Source organism: Morus notabilis, unplaced genomic scaffold (genome assembly GCF_000414095.1).
Source record: "Morus notabilis unplaced genomic scaffold, ASM41409v2 Scaffold286, whole genome shotgun sequence".
Classification (NCBI taxonomy): Eukaryota; Viridiplantae; Streptophyta; class Magnoliopsida; order Rosales; family Moraceae; genus Morus; species Morus notabilis.
Window position 1 is genome coordinate 157,138 of NW_010365008.1, and position 22,892 is coordinate 180,029.

The 22,892-nt window shown below is 41.9% G+C and overlaps 3 protein-coding genes across 3 annotated transcripts; 2 read left to right on the top strand and 1 right to left on the bottom strand.

Moving 5' to 3' along the window:
- The first annotated feature begins 1,645 nt into the window (after window positions 1-1,645).
- LOC112093367 (protein TRIGALACTOSYLDIACYLGLYCEROL 5, chloroplastic) lies at window positions 1,646-9,130 on the top strand. Its single transcript, XM_024171600.1, has 4 exons — window positions 1,646-1,802; window positions 1,932-1,976; window positions 8,570-8,602; window positions 8,721-9,130. Exons 1-4 carry the CDS (start codon window positions 1,763-1,765, stop codon window positions 8,897-8,899), a joined length of 297 nt encoding a protein of 98 aa, XP_024027368.1. The 5' UTR covers window positions 1,646-1,762; the 3' UTR covers window positions 8,900-9,130.
- A 1,732-nt stretch (window positions 9,131-10,862) lies between these two features.
- Window positions 10,863-14,052, bottom strand: LOC112093366. The gene is made up of 5 exons (XM_024171599.1): window positions 13,677-14,052; window positions 13,127-13,241; window positions 12,354-13,007; window positions 12,070-12,253; window positions 10,863-11,344 (listed from the first exon to the last, which is right to left on the bottom strand). The coding sequence occupies exons 1-5, from the start codon at window positions 13,751-13,753 to the stop codon at window positions 11,319-11,321; spliced, it is 1,056 nt and encodes a 351-aa protein (XP_024027367.1). The 5' UTR covers window positions 13,754-14,052; the 3' UTR covers window positions 10,863-11,318.
- Window positions 14,053-15,754: 1,702 nt separating this feature from the next.
- Window positions 15,755-17,883, top strand: LOC112093363. Its single transcript, XM_024171590.1, has 2 exons — window positions 15,755-15,800; window positions 15,866-17,883. Exons 1-2 carry the CDS (start codon window positions 15,755-15,757, stop codon window positions 17,881-17,883), a joined length of 2,064 nt encoding a protein of 687 aa, XP_024027358.1.
- The last annotated feature ends 5,009 nt before the right edge of the window (window positions 17,884-22,892 follow it).

Sequence of the window (22,892 nt, forward strand, 5' to 3'; positions counted from 1 at the left end):
GTTTCCTTGCGAGAAATGCTCTTATAGATATGCCCAGATTTCCGCTGTAGTTTTGGTATAAATTACGTTGCTCGCTATGTTTGGATGAATGGAATTCAACAACCATGAGATCACCATGTTGTTGCATTGTTGCCAGGCAGAAAAATTATCATTCGTTGAAGGTGGTTGTTTGATTGAACCTGTAATAAATCCAATCTTGTTCTTGGCATTCAGACTAATTCTTATAGCCCGATTCCATGTATTGTAGTTGTCTCCTTCAAGCATCTTGGAGAGGAGAATCATGCCTAGATGGTTCAAGTGATGTAGAGAGTAAGCGTTTGAGGCTTCTACAATAGCCTTAGACGATGTTGATCTTGTTTCGTCATTGCCTTTGTCCGTTATGGCAGCGGCTCTAACAAAAGATCAGTAAAGCGGAAGTGTTTGAAGAATTCCATTGTCACCAGGTTCGGCTCTCTTATACCATGAAGAGAAAACTGAATATTATAAATTTTGTCTGTATATTGAATTGAATAATTACAAAGGAGAAGGCATATACATATGTAGGAAATCAGCTTAGCCTATACTAGAAAACTATGTATGGTCAAACGATTACAATCAATCAAACATGAATGGCAAATATTCTATCTTAATATCAGAAAATCTCATTCTATAATTATGGGATTCTTTAATCATTCCCGTAATAAAGTAGAATAAATTCCATCTTCAAGACAAAAAAAAAGCAATCATTATCTATCTCAACAAACCAACTTAGGACTAAAATTCATCATTGAACAACATAAAGAAATCATGTTTAATAAATATGTAACGCAAAATCGAAAATGCTAGACCTAAAATCGAGACGAAGAAAAGTGAGTTAGAAGTATAATCTAATGGGAATGAGAGATAGTCGATGGAGATGAGAGGGAGATACCGCCACAAATATGGTGAGATAAGTTTGCGACAGAAGAAGTCTCTCACGATGGTCAGTGAAAGTAAAGTAAAAGATGAGAGATATGAAGCACTGATTGATTTGGGGGCGAGAACAGAGATACACCTTAGAGAGTCTTGGTCGAGATCTAAACATGACTTAAAACGAAAAATGGCGGTTCAGTTTCGGTTATACAGGGACTACGAATCAATTTTTAAATGTGAAAATAACACATAATATTATATATCTTTAAAAAATAAAAATAAATAAAAAAATACTAATCGTTGAACGCCTAAAAAAAAAAAAAATTAGCTAAATGAATATTTTTTATCACCTTTTTTCTTTTAAATGGCTGAACTTTTTCATTTTACGAAATTAGTGTTTTGTTTAGTGATTGACCCCTGACTCACCGTTAATAAGTGATTAATTGATTTATTATTAATAAATTATCACTAATAATTTGTAATTTACTAATGAAAATAATTAATTACTAATTAATTTACGTTAATTATTAACGCCCAACTTAAAATCAGTGAAACTAAAATTAATTATCAATAGATCTTTAAATCAATTAATAATTGACTATTGAATTAATCAGTTGAGTTAATCAGTACCGTTAATCAATCAATAATTAATTACTAAATAAATAAAAACGGCCAACTTTTATTGTTTTGCAAAACTTGTGTCGTTTTTAAAAAAAAAAAAATCCTTCAACAAGTCATTCGTGCTGAAATTCAAAAAAAAAAAAAAAAAAAACGTAGGGAATTGGCAACCATCGCCTACTCCTCTCCCGTCATCACTAGAGTCTAGTCTACTGCTTCCTCCGTCTACTCTGTCTGTTCGATCACGAAGGTAATGACGCTGACAAATTTCAACGGCGCTGGCGTTGGATTTGGTACGGATTTTGATTTCTCGTTCCGATTTTGGAACTCCTTTTCTTCTTTTTTTTTTTTTGCTTTAAATTTTGGAACTTTGGTGTTGTTTGTGATTATTACTCATTTTGTTTGAGAATGATTTGCTCTAGGTTTCGGCGTCGGTTGCGGCTTCGGCGTTGGATGGGGCTTCGGAGGTCTGTTCTCTGCTTCTCCTTTTACTTCTTTCTTTACTTTTTGCGATTTCTGAAAAGCTTTTGATTTTGCAACATTTAGTTAATTAATTTTCTTGGTGTTGAAAGCTCTGATTTTTTGAAGTTACGGGGAGTCTCGGCCCTTAATTATTGTGTACTCGAACCGAAATATGGGTTTCTATTGAATGTATTTGTGTAACCTAGGTTGGAAAAGAAATTGAGAAATTGGGCGTTGCCTTGATTATGAGAAATCAAAGATGGATTTTTAAACTACGCAATTTCAATGCACACAGTCGTTTATGAAACTTCACTTTGAACATTTGCTAGAGACTATTTGGAGGTTGTATTGTTTAACAATATATGTCTGGAATAAATTTGATTTGTAGATGCTTTATTCTTGTTTCAGTTTGGCATGATCTGGTTGAGAAGCCCATGTTAAACAGGCATTATTTATTTATGTAATTGAGAGAACTATGGATTTATTTTTCTCCTGGACTCACAGTTAGGAACTATGATAGTGTCAAGTTATAAGTATCTGTCGAAGGAAACTCATAATCTTATTGTGTATTTGGTACTGGATAGCGAATCTGCTACCGGATAGGTCTTGAATATTTTTTTTTATTGTGTATTTGGGTTCACCAGTTATTGCTTGTAATTTGTATCCTCCAAGTTCAAGTACTTCTTTGCCAGAAGGAGATTGGGTTCTATTGGCGGGTCTGCTGGCATAATTTTGCAGCCTTGAATTTCTAAACGTTTTGTGGAAAACGCAATCTTATTGATTTTGTAAATAGGATATATTAGGAAAGTTTGAATTTTATATTTTGTATCCGTAGGATTAGAGTAATCAGTTAGTTTTCTGATATCTCATGAATAATGGGATAAGGTGTAATCTAGGAGATTCTATTTTTTGTGTATAAAAACATAAGAGGGCTGGTTGTATAGCATTATTCAAAAAATAAGAAACACTTTTTCTTCTCCTATTTTCCCACATGGTATCAGAGCGGGAGGTCCTGGGTTCAAACCCCCGTTATTGCACTCTTTATCCCCATTTAAAATTGTCATCATGTGATTGGTCTTTAATATATCTCGGGCTTAAATATTCACGTGTTGTGCTTTCTAATTAATTTACCCACACGATTGCCCATTGTCCAGCCCACACGTGAGGGGGAGTGTTAAAATACCTTAAGCCAAAAAATACTTCAGCCTCCCTAGCATATTTCTTAATCAAGCTGCATATTTCTTAGGCCTTCATTGCCGTTTCTTTCTTGGCTTTCATTGCCAAGCCTCATCACAGGCCTTCATTGCCCATATCCATTACGGACTATACAGAATTGTACGGACTGTACGAAATTGTGCGGATTTGTACGGGATTGTACGGACACACCGAAAACTGCCCCGTTGCTTCTGTTTGCTACTGTTGATTTCTGTTCGGCCTTCATTGCCGGGGTTGTTTCTTTGTTTGGCTTTCATCGTTGGAATCGCTTTCTTGTTCGGCCTTCATCGCCAGAGTTATCAAGTCGCTGTCTCAAGGGAAGGTTGCTGTCAATTATCACGGTTGCTGCCAGAAATTGTTCCAATCAAATCAGCCTTCATCGCTGGTGGAGTCTTCAGTGTAGGACCGGCCTTAATTGCCCTCAAAACTGCTTTGGAAGATGTCGGAGGTGGCAGAAACAACCGCTGCAACGTTGCTGGATGAGATAGAGAATGGACGGTCTCAGCAAGTTGGAGAACTGCAGAATATACAGGTTGCCTATAGGCTGAATGGAAAAAACTACCTTAAGTGGTCACAATTGGTTCGGACAGTGCTGAAAGGAAAAGGAAAAATCAGCCATCTTTTAGGGACTGGACCAAAACTGGAGGATCCCAAGTTTGAGGCATGGGATGAGGAGGATTCCCTGATTATGGCATGGCTGTGGAACTTTATAACCCCAGAAATCAGTGATACCTGTATGTTTTTGGCAACTGCCAAAGATATATGAGATGCAATTCAACAAACATACTCCAAGGCAAGAGATGCGGCTCAAGTTTATGAGGTTAAAGTGAAGACAATGGCGGCGAGACAAGGAGAAAGAACGGTCATTGAATATGCGAATCAAATGAAGGCCCTATGGCAAGAACTCGATCATTATAGGGTGATTAAAACCAAGTGTCCCGAAGATGATGCAGTTATCAAGGCCTTTATTAAGCAAGATAGATTCTATGATTTTCTTGTTGGACTCAATTCGGAGTTTGACTTGGTGAGAATTCAGATTCTTGGAAAGCAAGAGGTCCCATGTTTCAATGAGGCGGTGGCAATCATTCGGGGAGAAGAGAGTAGAAGAGAAATAATGCTTGAACCAAAGAACACTGATGGCTCGGCAATGTTGGCTAGGGGCGGTAGCAACCCAGCCATGACTGCAGAAAAGGCACCGACACCGGAGAATGTCAAGGCTGGTCAGCAGAAGACCCAAAACCGAGACTACAAAGATACTTTATGGTGTACTTATTGCAAGAAGGCATGCCATACCCGTGAGAAGTGTTGGAAGCTGCATGGGAAACCACCAAGCCGCGAGTGGGGGCAGAAAGGAGAGCAGCCGAAGAGTCGTGGACAAGCTCATGTTGCAGGGGGGCAGCAAAGTGAGGGAACACTGTAAGAGATCGGGAGTCTCAGCCAAGAGGAAATCGAACGAGTAAGATCCCTTATAGGCAATCTCGACAAACCCTCAGGTACTTGTTCATTGGCGTATTCAGGTAAGTCTTCATTTTCCATTGGATTAAATGTCTCAGATATAACCCTTACCGGTTCTTGGGTCATTGACTCTGGTGCTACCGACCATATGACCCACTCACCAAACATGTTTGCCTCATATGTCCCATGTTCAAGCAGTAGAAAAATAACTACAGCAGATGGATCATTAACTACTGTAGCAGGCATAGGAGATGTTAAAATAAGCCCGTCATTGACATTAAAAAATGTTCTTCATGTTCCTCGATTGACCACAAACCTTGTCTCTGTCTAAAAGCTTACCAAAGATTCACATTGCAGGGTGTTTTTTCACCATAGTTATTGTTTATTTCAGGACGCGGGTTCGGGGAGGACGATTGGACATGTTGGAGAACAGGATGGACTCTACCTTCTTGAAACACTTAGTCAATCAAGCATTACCAAGGGCACAACATCTCAATCTTTTGTCTCAGAAGTTCTCTCATCAAATAAAGGAAAATTTTGGCTTCACCACCACCGACTTGGCCACTCATCGTTTAGGATTATCAAAATTATGTTTCCTTCCTTATTTAGAGGTCTAGATATTGAACATTTTCATTGTGAAGTATGTGAACTGGCTAAACACAAACGTGTACATTTTCCAATCAGTAATAAAAGAACCTCTATTCATTTTTGTCTCATTCATACTGATATTTAGGGCCCTTCTAGTATTCCTAATGTGACAGGGGCAAAATGGTTTGTCTCATTTATTGATGATTGTACTCGAGTCACTTGGATTTTTTTGCTTAAACAGAAATCCGATGTCAGTAATGTCCTTCCAAATTTTTGCTCTATGGTAAAGACCCAATTTGGGGTCAATATCAAGAGATTCAAATCAGACAATGCTAGGGACTATTTCAATCAAGTCCTCACTCCATATTTCCAAAAGGAAGGAATCATCCATGAATCATCATGTGTCAATACTCCACAGCAAAATGGAGTGGCAGAAAGAAAAAATAGTCATCTTCTTGATTCCACTTGATCCTTTATGTTCCGGAAAAATGTGCCTAAATCTCTTTGGGGGGAAACCGTTCTTACATCTGCACATCTTATAAATCGTTTACCTTCTAGGATTTTGAGTTTCAAAGGTCCAATGGATGTACTTTCCTCATTCTATAAAAATCTACGCATTACGAATAATCTTGTTCCTAGGATATTCAGGTGTGTGGCATTTGTCCATATCCATACTCCAACAGAGGGAAATTAGATCCCAGGGCAGTCAAATGTGTTTTTGTGGGCTATTCTTCTACTCAAAAAGGATACAAGTGTTACCATCATCCCTCAAAAAGGTTCTATGTCTCGGTTGATGTTACTTTCCATGAAGACAAATCCTATTTCATTAATCCTTATCTTCAGGGGGAGAATTCAGTAGTGGAAGATAAAGATAGGGGGGTTTTCTATCTTTTGATCTTCATCCATCAAAACTCGAGTTTCCCCAGACTCACTCCACTGAACCCGAGTTTCCCCAGCCTCACTCTCCTGAACCCAAGACTCACTCCATTGAACCCGAACCTCCCGAGCCTCACTCCATTGAACCCGAGCCTGACAACCCAAATTATGCCCTTGAGAATGTAAGATTTGGCAAAGGCAAAGTGTTTTCAAGAAGGAAGAAGGCTATCTCAGAATCTGTGCAAGTTCAAGACTCTAACCCGAGTTCTGGAAATGGGATAACAATTTCTAATCCTTTTTCTGAAACCTATATAAATAATGATGATCAGGATCTTCCCATTGCCATTAGAAAAGGAGTTAGAGAATGTGTAAGTTGACCTCTATACCCACAACTTGCACAATTTCTTTCCTTTGAAAAATTCTCACCCTCCCATCAAGCCTTTCTTGTCAGCCTAAATACTATTGCCATCCCTACCAACTTGTCTGAGGCTTTAACTGATGAAAAATGGAGACAAGCTATGAATATGGAGATGGAAGTATTGGAGAAAAACAAGACTTAGGAGCTTGTGAAATTGCCTGAAGGGAAGAAACCAGTGGGATGTAAATGCGTTTACACCGTGAAATATAGGGCAGATGGTTCAATAGAGAGATACAAGGTGAGGTTGGTTGCTAAGGGGTATACCCAAACCTATGGGATTGATTACGAAGAGACATTCGCTCCGGTGGCTAAAATGAATACGATAAGAGTTTTGTTATCATTAGCAACCAATTATAATTGGGAGCTACAACAGTTTGATGTCAAGAATGCGTTTTTGCATGGAGAACTAGAGGAGGAAATCTACATGGAAGTTCCACTGAGTTATGGTCACAACTTAGCTGCACACACAGTATGTAGATTAAAGAAGGCCTCGTATGGACTTAAGCAATCGCCGCGAGCATGGTTTGGAAGATTTGCAAAGGTAATGACAACTATGGGATATCGGCAAAGTCAAGGAGACTATACACTGTTTGCCAAACACTCATCCTTATGGGGAGTTACAATCCTTATAGTGTATGTTGACGACATAATAGTGACGGGAGATGATGATGAGGAAAGGCAGCGTCTCAGTCGATGTTTAGCTAAAGAGTTTGAGATTAAGATGCTAGGGAGGCTGAAGTATTTTCTGGGAATCGAGGTGGCTCATTCCAATCAAGGTATTTTCATCTCACAGCAAAAACATGTTACAAATCTTCTCAAAGAAACTGGGAAGACCGCGTGCAAGCCGACAAGCACTCCAATAGATCCAAATTTGAAGCTCGGAGAAGCGGAAGAAGATGTCGTAGTGGATAGAGAGATGTATCAACGCTTGGTGGGGAGATTTATCTATCTATCTCATACTAGGCCAGATATAGCATACGCGGTAAGTGTGATTAGTCAATTCATGCATAATCCGAAGGAGGCAGAGGTATTTTGTTCAAAAAGAATGGAGGAGTAGTGCTTGAAGCATATACAGATGCAGACTATGCTGGGTCAGTGGTAGACAGACAGTTAACTTCTGGTTATTGCACTTTTATTGGTGGAAACCTTGTGACGTGGAGGAGTAAGAAACATAATGTTATAGCTCGTTCTAGTGTAGAGGCCGAATTCCGAGCGATGGCTCAGGGTGTGTGTGAATTGCTATGGTTGAAAGATTATTTTAGAAGACTTGAAGATTAAGTGGGATGGCCCAATGAGACTCTACTGTGACAACAAATTTGCAATCAGCATAGCTCACAACCCAGTACAGCACGATCGAACAAAGTACATTGAAATCGACAGACACTTCATCAAAGAGAAGCTAGACAGTGGCCTGATTTGTACACCTTATGTATCTACACAGGGTCAACTTGCTGATGTACTCACGAAAGGACTTAGTAGTTTAGTGTTTCAGAATTTTGTGTCCAAGCTGGGAATGGTGAACACCTATTCACCAACTTGAGGGGGAGTGTGGAAAACGCAATCTTATTGATTTTGTAAATAGGATATATTAGGAAAGTTTGAATTTTATATTTTGTAGCCCTAGGATTAGGGTAATCAGTTAGTTTCCTGATATCTCATGAATAATGGGATAAGGTGTAATCTAGGAGATTCTATTTTTTGTGTATAAAAACCAAAGAGGGCTGGCTGTATAACATTATTCAGATCTATTGAATTCTTTGTCCCTTGAGTTATCCTCACATATTCATGCGGTACGGTTGTAGTAGTTCTTTACTTTCCATCACATTCAAATCAACTGCTTAACTGTCTCTGTCCCCGACAAATCAGGCCTCGATGAAGCTTTAAGTCAGTTAAGATATTTTCATATTTATTTTTGAATAAGCTATTAGATCAGTTATACTCTGGATGTTTTCTGACATTATAGATTAAAGAGTAGCATCTGGGGTGTAAAAACTTCGTGTGCTGTTTCTGACCAGATCATCTATAACTATTGTTTGTTTTCTGCAGGAACGCCTTTGAATTTCTTGGGTCTTGGTGCCGGTAAATCATTCTTCAACTGATGATCTATTTACTCTTTATGCTGCTTTATAATGTAGAATCGTAACAAATCCGGTTTATCCTTTAAGTTAGTCATCCTCATGGATATTTTTCTTTGAAGGTGGTGGCTGTGGGATTGGAGTCGGCCTTGGATGGGGCTTTGGCACCGCATTTGGTAGTCAGTATCGGTCATCTAGGGTCACCTTCCATGGAATAGAATTTGATCAAAAGGAGCATGATAATGGTGGCGAGATAAAACCTTTGGAAAAAGGCACCCAGGAAGTTCGTGCTTCACAGTAGTTTTCACTTTGGTCGTTCCTATTTGGATCGACATAGTTATAGAAGGAAAAAAATCAGTTAAAACTTGTACGTACGTCTTTTCGCCCCTTTTTTCTAAGAGTTCCAGAATCAAGTTTAAGCATGTGGAGCTGAAACAATATTGGCAATAACATGTTTTACTTTTTGTTTCTTCATTATTTGACTGCCAGTTTGTAACGTTTCCTTGACAATAATAGCAATTTTTCTGTGTTATTATCCTTACCTTAATTACGTCTTATATTTTTCACCTGCTTCGTTATTGTGACGAGCTAATAGACAGTCAAAAATCAATCAGCCTCCAATCTTATCTACCTTGAGTTTCTTGCTTCTCTCTCGTTGGCTACGAAGGGAGGCGTGCATACCTACTCCCTTAGGAGGCAGCTTTCCTTCTAATGTCCAAAACGAAAGCATCAACTATGGTGGAACCAAAAGGTTTCACTCCCTTGCAGGTGGTTCAACACAAGTCCGAAAAGAATTGAACACACGAGATATTTGGATTACATTGGTGAACGATATCTTGTTTTGAAATAAAAAAACGACAATTAAACGACGTAATGCCCGCAAGAAAGACAGGACAGGACAAAATGTATGGATTAAACGACGTAATCGACACATACACTACAAGAAAACAGGACAGGACAAAATGTTTGGATTAAACGACGTAATCGACACATACATTACAAGAAAGACAGGACAAAATGTACTTCTGAAAAAAAAAAAAAAAAAAAAAAGTTCGAAATTCACATGCCTTCTACCCTTTGTTCTCGTGTTGTCTTATAATAATAGACTAATAGTGATGATGATGATGATAATGATGCATTCCCATGATGCATTTTCATTATTGACAGCAATAACGCAGGGCCAGTTTCAAGGTGACTCTAGACTTTAAGCGAAATTGTATAAAGAAGCTTTTGAAAAATTAATGCATTTTTATATTTAAAAAAAAAATATATATATATATATATATATATTTGTTTTGTTTTTTAAACTGCAAAATTATGATTAAATTTTTAGATTCAAGAGTTGCTAATATATATCTTGAATTTAGTAGATTAATTGACTAATCAATTTAACAATTTCTGTTATAGTGTGGATTTTAGGTATGATCTTAATTTATATTGTTAATATTTTTTTTTTCCTACGATCATCATACTCCTAATTCATATATTTCGGCTACTAAACTTAAACTTTGACTTATATTGGATATTTTCTATTGCTAGTTAGAAACTAATCAAGAACTTCTCTTTAGGATTTAATAAAATTTTTTGTTCTTTAAATTTTTCTCTTAAATTCCTTGTATGTTAGACAAATAACAAAATTTCTATTCAAACAAGACAATAGATAAAATATGATATGAATCTCAAAGACGAAATTAAGAATAATAAAACTAGTACAAAATTATTCAAATATTGAACTAAAAACCTTCAAATTGTACTGTTGGAATTTTTTTTTTAATAGCATTGGAATAAATGTTGAGAAGGAATGGGAAATCAGAAATGAAAAACTTGTATTATTAGAGGTTGTTTTTCTTTTGTGAGGAGAAGAAATCTGGGTGCTTAGAGCAAAATAAGAAATATCAATATTTCAAATGAAGAGAATTAAGTGGCAATAATAATAAAATATTAGTAGCAATTACTGATTTTTGAGATTATGCTCTATCTTGATTACAATCTTTTATTTCCCCAAAACGCGATTAAATTTTAAAAAATTCACTTGAATACACTAGAAAATATACACAATAAGATTATTTTCTGAAAGTACTACCAAAAAAAATGTAAGAAATAGAAAGATAGAGCCTCGGCTCATTGGGGGGCCTATGGCAATAGCCTTAGTGGCCTTACCCTTGAACCGCCCCTGCAATAACGATTCACAAAGCAAACATGCAATTTTAATGGAGAACGGTTTCACAACCATAAATAAGAGTAGCCTCAAGAATCAAAGTGAATTGCATAACGAAAATATTGCGCCATTTCCATACTGATTTACATACTTATACAGTAACAAAAGTTCTTTTTGGCAATAAATAAATAAATTTAAGGGAGATCTTAAGGGAAGATCTCAAATTCCGCACACTACAGTAATTCCAGTACTTGTACAGCAAATTGGTGTGATACTTTGCTTACAAGCGTTTCCCTGGTTTCTCTGCTACATCATCTATGACTAAAATGGTATTACCCTTGATCAAAGAAATTGGTATTGCACAAGGAAACAGGAGAAACAGTAAAAAGAAATAATCAATGAAGGCGGAAGCTTAACTCCCTATCAAGTGAGGACGTGCTAATAAATCCTACACGCAAGAAAAAGCATGAAAACACCAACCTATCTCTATCAAGAGATATCCTACTCCTGAAAATTCCGTGCCCGCATATCGCCTTGAACTAAACCAAGGATGACGCCTGCCTCACACTGCTCGCAACAAAACTAAAACTGCAGAGTAACCAAAATACGCACAAACCTTTTATGAACAAACAATGGAGTAAACTAAATTAGTAAAACGATAAATGACGTTTTTCAACAAAATTCCCATCTTGGGCTCAAAATTATGCGTAATTATAGTATAGTCAAAATTTATCTATAGCACAAATTATACAATTAAAATAGACCATACAGTATTAATCCTTATGTAACCATAGACCTGCATGTTGTCTATTCGTCCAAAGTACCAGAGACTGGTTAAGAGATGAGACGTATTTCGAGGTCACTGGGGAGAGGGAAAGTTTCCTTTTGTACCCAGCCCAAAATAAATAAAAACAAACAATTCTTTCATGATTCCAAGTCATGAGTACAACTAAACACCCGTCAATGCTAGAAAGAAATCTAATGATGAGCCATGAGTGAACCAAATTGAAACATCAAGCCAAACAAATGACGTAATGTAACTTAAAATATGCATGCCACATATGTGCAAAGTCAAGGAAAGCAAACAACTTTATGCGCGAAAGATCCTTTGGTGGAAAATTTTGCAACGTTTATAATGAAAAGAAACTTTGATACGCGATAGTTCAAGTTTAATGACAAGCAAGAATAGTTTCCAAGTGCGCCGTCTTTTCTAGTAACCAAAAAAAAAAAAAATACAAATACAAATACTGCATCCTACAGAGACACGTGAAAATACATGCAAAGAGTACGTGAGAAAGTTAAGAAAAGCTTACCAATCAAGCAAAGAAGAAGGATAACCCAAATGGCTATTTGAACAGGGCGGCTATATTGCATCTGATACTGAGATCTTTGAAGCTGTCTCTGAATAGCACCATACCAGCCATAAAGTTGTTTTTCATAGCAATCATCGCAACTATCCAAACAACTCTTGCTTCTTTCATAGCATGCATTAATGCCCTTTACGGAAAATAACAATCACAATCATTAGTGGGGAAAGGCATATGTAAAAGTTAAGCAAGAGGCTTTAAGCAGGCTGTGACTCTATTTGAATACACACCTTAGTCAACTGCGTAGGTCGTAGCAATTCAATATCAGCTTCCTGATGACTATCAGTTGCCTTCCACTTCCTGAAACCATTCTTTGAACACTTTAAACCGGATGCTGATTCCATGGAACTAAGGAACCCAGACAAACTTGGTATCTTCCGCACGGGTTGGTCACGTAGCTGGTTTGACGAACTAGGTGCGAAACTATCATCAAATACTTTAATTTTCCATGCACCAATGTCGGCACTAGCACTAGCCGTCCTCCTGTGCCCGTGCAACTTCTCGACCTCCAGTGACTTTTCCTCCCTAGTGTCCTGGGAACCCCTCTCAGCAGAGCGGGTTGAACTCTTCGAACACTCTAGTGCGGATTCTTTATCTAATGCTTGAAGTCTTTCATTGTCCCAGCCACAACTTTTAACAGGATTTTTGTCTGCAGCCTTCGGAGGACCTGAAAGAAACAGTGCCAGCTCATTTCGTTCTCCTTCATCCAAACGAACCCAAGGCAGAGGAGGCTTTCCCTGTAAGAGAGAATGTTCCTTTAACGAATTTTGAACGTTCGAAATCTGGTTCTCAATGGCAATAATAAACTCTCGGTGTCTGTCCTTTGCGTCATCATTTGAGCTTCTAACATAACTTGACCTAACTGCCCGTTCAAACTCCTCTAACTGCATCGACCAGACAAAAATGAATCACATACTCAAATCATTGAAACAACCATAACACCAAACAATTAAATTTCAAGCACAGGCCACACATTTCACATGGCAAGGGAAGGAGAGGTTACCTGCCATTTGGTAGTCCCAAGGGCAGTTCGGAGATCCCTGCGAAGTTCCTCAGCGTCCCACATACTAGAAGCGTCTTTCTTAGCGTGCATCCATGTTCTATATGTCGATTCCATCCTTCAATACCATAAAAACAAAATTTATCAACACACGACAATCATTCATTTATGTGACAAAGAAGTTGCAGAAACGAACGAAGAACCAAAATCACAACCCAAAGCATACCCCTTAGTCCATTATTCAGGTATTTAGGATATAAGGGGAAACAATTACAATGTCGAATTCTGAATCCGGAATTCTCCATTATTCCGGACCCATTTAAAAAACTATCAATAAATCGCTCCCACAAGGGTTTTTTTTTTTTTTTTTTTTTTTTTCAATAACATCTCAAACCAAACAAATATATATACATAATTATCTTCTAATCGTTTCCTGTCTTCGTCGCAATTATCTTGTCGACCAAACAAATTAGAGAAACAAATTTATAACTAATTTCACCAGAACACAAGCAAGAGTCCAGGAAGCCCTAGAGAGAGAAGAAAAAAAAAAAACCTGTCCGCGGATTCTTGAACTTCCTCAGCCGCAGAAAAGAAGGGATCCTTCTCCCACCGATCAAAACTCGTTGCCATTCTGAAACACCGCCGTGCTTGGGCTATTCAAAATGTTACTAACAAATTAACAAAAGCTAGTATGGAGGAGCGAGAAATAGATCCGATTTCGACACCCAAAAAGAGCAAAATTTCCAAATTTAGAGAGAAAAAAACGATTCCAATCTCGTCAAACGAAAATCTTCTCCGAGATTAACAGTTCATTTTGGAAAAATCTAGGCCTGTGAATGTAAGAAAATTAGAAAACAGAGAGATACATGGAGGTAAGAGAAGGAAAGGTTTCGGTTCGTCGACGACGATGGCCAATAAAGGCTGGGAAAGAAGCTGATGATGGCAACTGTGTATATTTTTTAGCCAAAAAGAAAAAAAGAAAATGTACAAGATAAGGACAAAAAGAGGGCTTTTTTCCACGGTCAGATGATTTTAAAAGGACAAAAATAAAACATATATTAAACGTCCGTGCTGTCGCCGAAATTAATTTTGCTGTCTATATTATCCAAACGATGTCGTTTGACACTGTAAAATAGTCAAAGGAGAAAACGAGTGTGAGTATGCAGTCAAAATAAGTGCCTTCCTCCCCTCGCCTCGTGTGCGAATTTTGACCTTTGGTAATCGGTCGTGTCGTCGTTTTTAGGTTGACCACTGCTTTCATGCAAATGGCATCACGAGATAACATGAATAAATTACCTTTTTATAGCAGTTTAGCTCCTCTTTGTTGTTAACGATGGCGTTTGTGAATAATAAAAACAACTTCCTTTACAATGAACACCTAACTTATACAGTTGAACCTATATGTTAGTGTCTTTGCTAGCTGGATGGTGCATGGATTCGTCTTGATATGCTGGCAAATTATTGGCTTCTTTCTTTCGGGAATGACTATAGTACCGTGTGTTGTTTTTACGCATTGATAATGTACACTATTTCAACCATGTGATCAAAATTCAACGGTTTGGACTAAAGGTATATACTTAGGCCCCGCTCATTTTATCGATTCGAGTTTAGAATTTGAGTTTTGCTACAGTAAAAAACTCAAAAAAATAATCACATATAATTTTTTTACTACAGTAAGAAGCTATCATGTAAAGTCAAATGTTGTGTGGGAAAATGTGATGGACACCTGGATCAATGACACCACGACACGTGGCCATAACTGCTCTCCGCTAGGCACACAACCCTCGGCGCCCACATTTTCTTCCTAATTAGCTGCAAAGCCCAAAGTTAAAGTCCGGATTAGGGCGACGATCCCTTGTGGCGCCGACGGATAATGCCGCTTGAATTAAGGTATGGATATTCCTCGGCTACAGAAAGGACCGCCAGAGAAGACGACTGGGGCTAAATGGCGCTGGCGACGAGGGGAACGTTCCTTTGAGACGTGACGGGTTGCGTGCATAAGTGGAAGACGTCTATCAGCATTAATTATAAATTCTCAAACCGCCCCACAGGGGACAGAAAAGCATTACGGAGAATCACAGAGCCGTAACAGAAGACTAATTGGCTGAGTGAACAGTGCTGATTAGTGGGCTACATCTGGGCCTACCAAGGTAGAACACTTGAGTGTTTCCACCGATCAAAGAAAACCACTGGGTGAAGGAAGCCCAGTATAAGAGGATGAAGACCCCCATCGAGAGAGGGGCCAGAGAATAAAAAACACAAGAGAAAAAGGGAGAGTGATAACTTGTAAATGGTTGCCCTCTCAAAAGAAAAATACAAAACTTACAGTGGATGTAGCTCTAATTTTAAAGAGTGAACCACTACAAAATTCCTTTTGTTCGTTTACATACAGCTCATTTAACAAACAAATACTCACATCCAACAAGTATCTACTCTTTCACTAAACACATAGGCCGGTAACCCGAAGGGAAACCTCAAGGTAAGACGGCCGGTTTTTTGTTGACGAAATTCAACCGTCAACAATTGGCGACTCCACTGGGGATCGAAGCGTTCGACCCCCGAAAATATAGTTACAGACCACCATCCACCCAGAGAAGAGCGGGATGGGAGAAGATTTGCACCTAGACGGAAATGGAGTCCCACCTCCAGACGCACCACGGCCGGATCCCATGCATATGTAAGCCCAAATAACCACTCTGACCGAGTTGGTACGTGGGCTGGTGACCGTGGTTGAGCGCTTAGATGGAAGGAACTCCATACCGCCACTAGAAGATGCCCCGAGGCCGCACGGACCTGCCGTGGTGGAAAATTTGAATCACGGTAACCACCCACATATCCAAGAGGGAATCGGGGAAAGCGAGAACCACCAAGGCCCTCCTAGGCCTCGACCCTCCTATTCCTCCGGCAGCCGATTAAGAGCCGCCGGACTCCGAGGTGTTGAGGAGCTGCCCCAAAATCCTGGAGGAAACCAGCCAGGAGACTCAGGGTCGGTACAGGCGGGCGGCCAGGCCAGGGGCGGACCCATTGCTCAAAGGACGGAAGTGCCGAGAGCTGCTGGCTCGGCCGTTTCAATAGAGGAAGCGCGAACCCTCATGGAACGCATGGTCAGCCTGGAAAGAAAACTGACGGGGGACGTGGCAGGTCTGAAAAAGAACATTGGACGGGTGGCCGAGGTGGTAAACGTCGACATTACGCCCAGTCGCACGCATGACCATCCATTCACCGCAGAAATAATGGCGCCTCCTCTCCCCGACAAATACAGGTCGCCGTCGATCCCACCATATGACGGGCGAGGAGATCCCGACGACCATTTGGAAATGTACACAGGGCATATGCTCTTGCATGGATACGCCGAGGAGATCATGTGCCGAGCCTTTCGGAACCACCTAACAGACTCTGCCCGAAGATGGTTCCGGACGCTAAAGCCAAACTCTATCTCCAGCTGGGATGAGCTGAAGGAAGCATTCTCCCTCCAGTTTATAGGAGTTAAAAAATACGTACCCCCGAAGCAGAATTTAACGACGATATACCAAAAGCCAAATGAAACGTTAAGAGAGTGGCTTGCCAGATACGGCGAGGCTGTCACCGCTACAATGGATATAACGGACAGAGAAGCCTTGATGGGGGCATTATCCAGCATGAAGAAAATAACTCCCTTCAAAAGGGAACTGAATCGAATACCCCCGTCCAGCTATAAGGAGTTCCTTGCACGAGCACAAGGATACATCAATGCTGAAGAAGCAGATGCTAACGACCCTGATCATAGGTCCAATAAGGGTAAAGGGGCCGAGCAGGGGTCGGCGCCATCAAAGCAGGACGAAAAGAAGCGTCGAGGAGGGGGAAGCGGAGACAAGCAACCAACCCCGACACAAGGAACACCAGAGGCCAAGAAGCCAAGGCAGGAGGATGCCCGCAGGCCTCGGTTGTTTCAGAAATATGACACCTACCATGAACTAATGGTAGGCGTCGAGGAGATCTACAACCAGGTCGGCCGCGGAAACTTGCTGCGCCGACCAGAACCAATAAAGTCGGATCCCAGCCGAAGGAACCCGAAGAAATTCTGTAGGTTCCATGGCGATGTCGGCCACCACACCAATGATTACGCTGACCTCAAGGATGAAATCGAAAGAATAATCCGCGAGGGAAGGCTGCAGGAATTCAGGGCCGAACGGAGACCCCGCAACGACGGCCATGGCGGGCAAAATGACGGCAGACGCCAAGAGGAGAACCATCGCCCAGAAGATCGGGAACCTGTTGGTGTCATACGAACGGTCCTCGGCGGCCCCTACATAGGAGGAGACATGCGGAGGTCACAGAAGGACTACGCCCACGAGGCCAAGGGGGTTTACCAGGAACGATTTTGGAGCGTCTCCGCCGCAAAAACCCCAAAGCACAGCCACACTGACGTGGCCTTCAACGAGGATAACGCCAGCGGAGTCCATTTCCCCCATAACGACGCGCTGGTGGTGGAAGCCATGATCGGGAACCACACCGTGTGTCGAATCTTGGTGGATAATGGGAGCTCAGTGGACCTCCTATATTCTGACTGCTTGGAAAAAATGGGGATCCACAAGGGGTGGTTGGAAAGGACATCCAGGCCACTATACGGGTTCACTGGAGACTCCGTCATCCCTCAAGGAACTATCCGGCTACTTATAACCGCGGGAGAAAAACCCCGACAGGCGACAACGATGGCCAACTTTGTGGTTATCAAAGGAGGCTCTCAATACAACGCAGTAATCGGGAGACCAACCCTCTAGGCATTAAGGGCGATAACCTCCATCTACCACCAGAAGGTCAAGTTCCCCACTCCAAACGACGTAGGGAAAATAAAGAGCAACCAGTACGAGGCTAGGGTCGCGTATTCCGACGCCCTGCGCGGATACGACCAGCCAGGAAGACAGGAAGCTAAAATGGTTCTCCAGACCCCCATCGAGGACCTAGATCCCAGGATCCAGGAAGAGATCACATGGTCTCAGCCCGTCGAGCAGTTGGAGGAAATCCAAGTCGATGAAAACAAGCCGACCAAAGTATTAAAAGTAGGATTAGGCTTAGCTCCGCCACATAAAGTCGAGATCGAAAACTTCCTAAAAAAGAACTTAGATGTCTTCGCGTGGAATCATTCCGACATGGAAGGGATCGACGCCGACGTGATATGTCACTCCTTAAACGTCGACCCCCCATTTCCCCCCAAGCGCCAGAAACGTCGATCGATGAACCTAGAAAGGTACGAAGCACTGAAAGAGGAAGTCGACAAACTGATCAAAAACGGGTTCATAAGGGAGGCCCATTATCCGCGTTGGGTGTCAAACCCCGTTCTAGTGGTCAAACCCAACGGGAGCTGGAGAACCTGCGTCGATTTCAGCGATCTCAACAAAGCCTGCCCAAAGGATGGCTTTCCGCTCCCGCGGATAGACCAAATGGTCGACGCCACAATAGGACATGAGATGCTGAGCTTCATGGATGCCTATTCCGGATACAACCAGATCCCCATGCATCCAGCCGACGAGGAACACACATCCTTCATAACCGATAGGGGTCTCTACTGCTACAAGGTGATGCCTTTCGGCCTAAAAAATGTAGGGGCTACCTACCAAAGGCTTGTGAATAAGATGTTCGCTCAACAGCTCGGCAAAACGATGGAGGTCTACGTCGACGACATGCTCGTAAAAAGCGCCAGGATCAGCCATCACATCGATCATTTGGGAGAAATGTTTAGTATATTAAGAAAATATCACATGAAACTTAATCCCCAGAAATGTGCCTTCGGAGTTGGGTCGGGGAAGTTCCTCAGCTTTATGGTTAGTAACCGTGGGATTGAGGCCAACCCCGAGAAAATCAAAGCCCTACAAGACAGACGGTCACCAACAAAGCCGAAAGAGGTGCAAAGGTTGACGGGTTGTGTCGCCGCCCTAAATAGGTTCATATCAAAAGCCACTGACAAATGCATCCCTTTCTTCGACGCTTTGAAAGGAAGCAAGTACTTTGAATGGACACCACAATGTGAGGATGCTTTCCAAAAATTGAAGGAGCATTTGGGCAAACCCCCAATTTTGTCAAAGCCAAACGTCGGCGAGGAGCTTAGCCTATACCTCTCTGTGTCCCAACACGCTGTGAGCTCCGTATTGCTAAGAAAAGAAGAAAAGGTGCAATTGTCGATCTACTATGTGAGCAAAAGGCTATTCGACGCCGAGTTAAGATACAACGAAATGGAGCGTCTAGCCCTTGCCCTGATGGTAGCTTCAAGGAAGCTTCGGCACTACTTCCAATCCCACACAATACGAGTTCTCACAAACCACCCGCTGAGACAAGCACTACAAAAGCCCGAAACATCCGCCCGACTCCTCAAATGGTCAGTAGAACTCAGCCAGTTCGACATAAAGTACGTGCCAAGAACCGCGATTAAGGGGCAAGCGCTCGCCGACTTTCTGGCTGAATTCTCTCATAGGCCGACACCCACCCCATCTGACGAAACCGAGATTACAAAATGGAAGCTTTACGTAGATGGGGCATTGAGCGAAAACAGATCAGGAGCCGGTGTTTTGTTAATCAGCCCCGAAGGCCACAAGATTACCTCGGCGGTACGATTTAAATTTAAGGCGTCAAACAATGAGGCGGAATATGAAGCCCTAATTGCCGGACTACGTTTAGCTAACCACCTGAAGGTCGAGAGGATAAGCATCTACAGCGACTCCTAGTTAGTCGTCGCGCAAGTAAAGGAAGAATACCAAGCACGCGACGAGAAGATGGGGCATATCTGAGAAAAGTAAAGGAGGAACTCGTTAAGTACAAAAACTACGAAATACTCCAGATTCCATGAGCCAAAAATGCAAACGCGGACGCCCTGGCAAAGCTCGCCTCATCAAGGTATTCCGACACATTAGGCGTCATTCCCATTGAAGAATTGGACCGGCCGACCATCGAGGAGCAAGCAAAGGCATTAAGTGTCCAAGAAGGTGAAAATTGGATGACGCCACTCACACGATACCTAATGGACGCACAGCTGCCGGATAATAAAGATGAAGCCCGGCGAGTCAGGTATAGAGCTGCTAGGTACTTATTATACGATGGCCTGCTATATCGACGAGGCTACTCAACACTTATACAGCGGTGCCTAGATGATGCCGAAGCCCAGAAGGTCCTCCAAGAAATCCATGAAGGGATCTGTGGCAATCATACCGGGGGGCAATCTCTAGCTCTAAAGGTTCTAAGGCAAGGATACTACTGGCCTACGCTAAAAAAGAACGCTTTTCAATACGCCTGACAATGCGACAAATGCCAAAGATATGCCACGATTCCTAGAGCACCCCCAGAAAAGCTAACTTCCATTCTCAGCCCATGGCCCTTTGCCAAATGGGGGGTTGACCTGATCGGGCTATTACATCCTGCGCCTGGGGGGTTTAAATTCGCGATCGTTGCGGTAGACTATTACACAAAGTGGGCTGAGGCCAAGGCCCTAGCTATAACCACGGAAGCAGCCTGCACCAAATTCATGTGGGATCACATCGTGTGCAGGTTTGAGGTTCCCCACTCAATAGTGTCTGACAACGGGAAACAGTTTGACAACGCCTCAACACGCAGGTTCTGCGACAGTTTGGCCATCTGAAAAGACTTATCGGCGCCAATCCATCCACAATCAAATGGGCAAGTCGAGGCGGTCAATAAAATATTGAAATACACCCTTAAAAGAAGACTCGACGACCTAAAAGGGAGATGGGCCGAGGAGCTTCCCAAGGTCTTATGGGCATACAGAATAACCAGCTGAACTACAATGGGTGAGACTCCTTTCTCCATGGCATATGGCGTCGAGGCAGTACTTCCCATAGAAATTGAAACGCCGACTCTAAGAACAGTTGTCCACAACGATGCTGACAACGCAGAGGGCATGAATGGAGAACTCAATTTGTTGGAAGAAAAATGACTCGACTCTCAACTACGTCTCGCCGCTTATCAGCAACGCACGACACGATACTACAACAAGAAAGTCCGGCAGAGAAGGTTCAACCTAGAAGACCTAGTATTAAAAAGGGTAACGCAGAGCACAAAACCCAAAAATACTGGTCCCCTGGGCCCAACTTGGGAAGGACCCTACCGCGTAAAGGAAATACTACGTCCTGGCACCTACATTTTGGAAAGCCTCGGCGGCAGAAGAGTTCAACACCCCTGGAACGCCGAACAGCTAAGGCTGTACTACCAATATCGTGTGAAATTCTTACGTATTTCAATTGTGCATTCTGATAAATTGAATACACTGATATATTTGCAGAAAAATATGAAGAAACCCCTTAATAACATGTATGCCTAAGAAACCAAGGTTATATTAAACGGACATGGGGGGATAGGGGTCCGCCCGCGGATCACTTAAAGACGAACACTTAGTGAAATTCTAAGGAATTTCCTAAGACGACGACCCCAAGGGGTAAATTCGACGTCAGATCCTCCAAGGAGAAAAGACGAACACTTAGTGAAATTCTAAGGAATTTCCTAAGACGACGACCCCAAAGGGTAAATTCGACGTCAGATCCTTCAAGGAGGAAAGACAAACACTTTGTGAAATTCTGAGGAATTTCCTAAGACGACGACCCCAAGGGGTAAATTCGACGTAAGATCCTCCAAGGAGGAAAGACAAACACTTAGTGAAATTCTAAGGAATTTCCTAAGACGACGACCCCAAGGGGTAAAAATCGACGTTAAGTCCTCAAACAAAAACAGGGGGAAGGACACACACTTAGAAAAATTTTAAGAAATTTTCTAAGAAGCGGCAAACGCGAATCAAGGTATAAACAAAACCTGTTGTCTTTATATATACAAAAATGCAGGTAAAATTGTCTGAAGCAGATATTAAGTTACAAAGATTCCCAAAAGAAAATAGAAAAAAGGGAAAAGCAAAGTGAGGATCTCTAAGCGTCACCACTAGTCGCTGGCTCCTCGCCGCCACCCAAGGAAGAAGCATTCCCTTCATCACCACCGGGAGGGGACACTCCGTCGTCGCCCACGGGAGTAGGAGAGTTATAAAGGAAGCCTAAGTCCCAATCAGGACGCTCCTTCTTGATTAGGTCAATAATTTGCTGACCCGCCGACTGGAAATCCTTGTTGCGGATATCCAGGAGCTCCTGAGAAGTCTTGAACTCCTCAATAATCTCCGCCCACTTAGCGTCGAAGATTGCGGCAGCCTCAGCCTCGGCGTCCTTCTTCCCCTCAGCCTTTCCCTCGGTAAAGCGCCTCTCGGCTGCCACGATCGCCTCGGCCAACTTCTTCTCAGACAAATCTGCCCGCTGAGTGAGGTCCTTAACTTTGGCCTTCAGCTCAGCCAAGTCGCCTTCCAAGCTTGTCAGTTTGGTCATGGCCACATCCCTCTCCTCGACGGCATCATCCCTATTCTTCTTAGCCTCATCAACGAGAGACCTACGCCTGGCCTCCAAATCATCCATCTCGCCCTTGCGCTCCTCGACCTTGATTAAGTCGAGGAGGTTAAGAAGGGAAAGGATGAGGCTCTGGAAAGGTTGCAAAATCAGGAAAGGTTAAAAAAAAAAACTAAAAAACTCGGCAAAATCTTACATAGATCTGGAAGGAGATCTGTTTGCGTTGGCGGTCGACCAAGGAAGATTGGGACGCAGCGATCCAATGAGGCTCGAGGAAAGACTCATAAAGAGCCTGGAAGACAAGAGAGAAGTGAGGGGGGAGTTTCAGCATCGCCCCAACCTCGGCATCAGAAATATCCGAGACCTGAAAATTCCCATCCATTATCTTTCCCCCCGGGATTAGTACG